Below are 1,909 nucleotides of genomic sequence, written 5' to 3'. Positions count from 1 at the left end.
AGAATTTTTTAATTATAATTTTATCCCCTAAATGGTTGTGAGTAATTACTAGTTACGAATTTGATAGGTACAGATTTGAAAACTTAGGACTGCACATATAAAAGCCTGAGAATTTTTCAGTTAGCTACCTTCTAAATAGTCACGGGTAGCGGCCAATTATGCAGTTTATAGAAATAAATTCTCTAATTCACGAGAAATAATTAAGAACTAAAGTATAAATCTTTCATATGTTAGTAATAATGTTTATTCCCATAGATAGAGCATTTTTGCAGTAGCAATACTTTATTATGTATTATTAGGCACTCTGATTATGAAAATACAAGTAACTGCGCATAGTCCGCTAGAAACACTAGAGAAAATCATAGCTACCTTAGATGACTCGACTAAGGCAATTATCACACTAAGGCAACAACCTGTAATTATACAGGCCAAGTTCGCACTAACAAAGAGTAAAGAGATATCTAATCCAAGTTCTCTAAAATTCCATCGTTTATCTTTAGTTTTCTAGAAATAAAATAAAAGTAATAATCAAAATTAGGTAGAGTTTAATATTTTATCAAGATTAAATTTAAAAATAATCTATAAATGGCCTTGAAATACCGTAAAATAATTATGATAAGAAGCTAGAATAGCATAAGGCAAGGTAAAAGTACTAGCGAAACCAAATCCTTGAAGAGCAGCCATACAGAGGACTACGATAACTTGATTGGTTAGTACCATGATTAATGTTGCAATACTAGCAATTGAATATCCTATCAATAACAGACGATCTGCACCTGCAAAAATAACTAACTTATTATATTTGAAAGCTATCAGAGATATCGTGTAGAGATAATAATAAATCCTTCATAAAAATTTAGAGAACATATGTATATAACATAATTATCCTATATTTTAGAATACTATACTGTTCCTTGATTCTTTATCAATTTTATCGATTTCAAATACAATCTCGACGACTATTTTTAGCTACTTATATAGCATATATATTACGTGTAAATAGTGTTACATTTTCTATTGGTAACTATTAAATTAAATATTTGTTTGAATGGGTAGAGCTTTCCAAAATTTATTAATTATATCTAAAATGGAATAAAGGATTCACAATTTATTTAGACACAAAAAATAAAACTTTAAATTACCGATATATTTTGTTATTCGCCCAAGCGTCAAGGAATATACGACGGATACAACAGTGCAGCCCAGGAAACCCCAGCTTCCAGCAGAGACACCGCGATCATAACGATGTAAAGCTGTCGAATTTTCGGCTGCTAGAGGATTACCATGATAGATTGATTGACCAACAAAATCAGTTAAGAAATAGGCGAATGAATTATATGATAGCCAACTAAAGAAGCTTGCTATCCACAAAATGAGTAACTCCTTTGGCATAGTTTTAGTAAAATAATAAGTCTGATACAGATGATTCCAATTACTTATTTCTTTTGCAGTAATTGCTTGTAGTTTATCATCAGTTAAGTTATCTGTTATTTCCATCTGATCTTTTTGTATAACAGTCGATTGGATAGAACTATATGTCTTACAGTCCTTAGCAAACATGTTCAAATCGTCGCTACTTTTTCTACTTGATGATTTATGGATTAATACATCAGTAGAGCCAATGATGGTATATGGAACTTCTGCATAGCTTGTCGTCGCAATCAGTATCACTACGATACCTATTGAAGCTATCAAAATGAAAGCTACTTCAATTTGTCCACCAAATATTTTTACTAGTGGCGTTTCCTTCCAATTAATCCTATATTTAAAAAACATGAGTATACTGCTAGCTTAGTAATTCGTTAACTAATATAGTCTATCAATGTAACTTTAACTTATTGCTATTATTTTATCAGGATAAGATAATCTTCGATATAAAGTAGACATCATCATCGTATCAAAGTTCTAC

General features: G+C 30.5%; 1 protein-coding gene across 1 annotated transcript; it reads right to left on the bottom strand.

The window, feature by feature from the left end:
- Window positions 1–285: 285 nt before the first annotated feature.
- On the bottom strand, window positions 286–1,776 carry TRIADDRAFT_53854 (uncharacterized protein; the record flags this gene model as incomplete). Its single annotated transcript, XM_002109604.1, has 3 exons — window positions 286–504; window positions 601–809; window positions 1,143–1,776. 3 exons carry the CDS (start codon window positions 1,774–1,776, stop codon window positions 286–288), a joined length of 1,062 nt encoding a protein of 353 aa, XP_002109640.1.
- Window positions 1,777–1,909: the final 133 nt, after the last annotated feature.

This window comes from Trichoplax adhaerens, genomic scaffold (genome assembly GCF_000150275.1).
Source record: "Trichoplax adhaerens TRIADscaffold_2 genomic scaffold, whole genome shotgun sequence".
NCBI lineage: Eukaryota > Metazoa > Placozoa > Uniplacotomia > Trichoplacea > Trichoplacidae > Trichoplax > Trichoplax adhaerens.
Note: the sequence above shows the minus strand (reverse complement) of the source record. Positions and strands in the feature narration are given on the sequence as shown.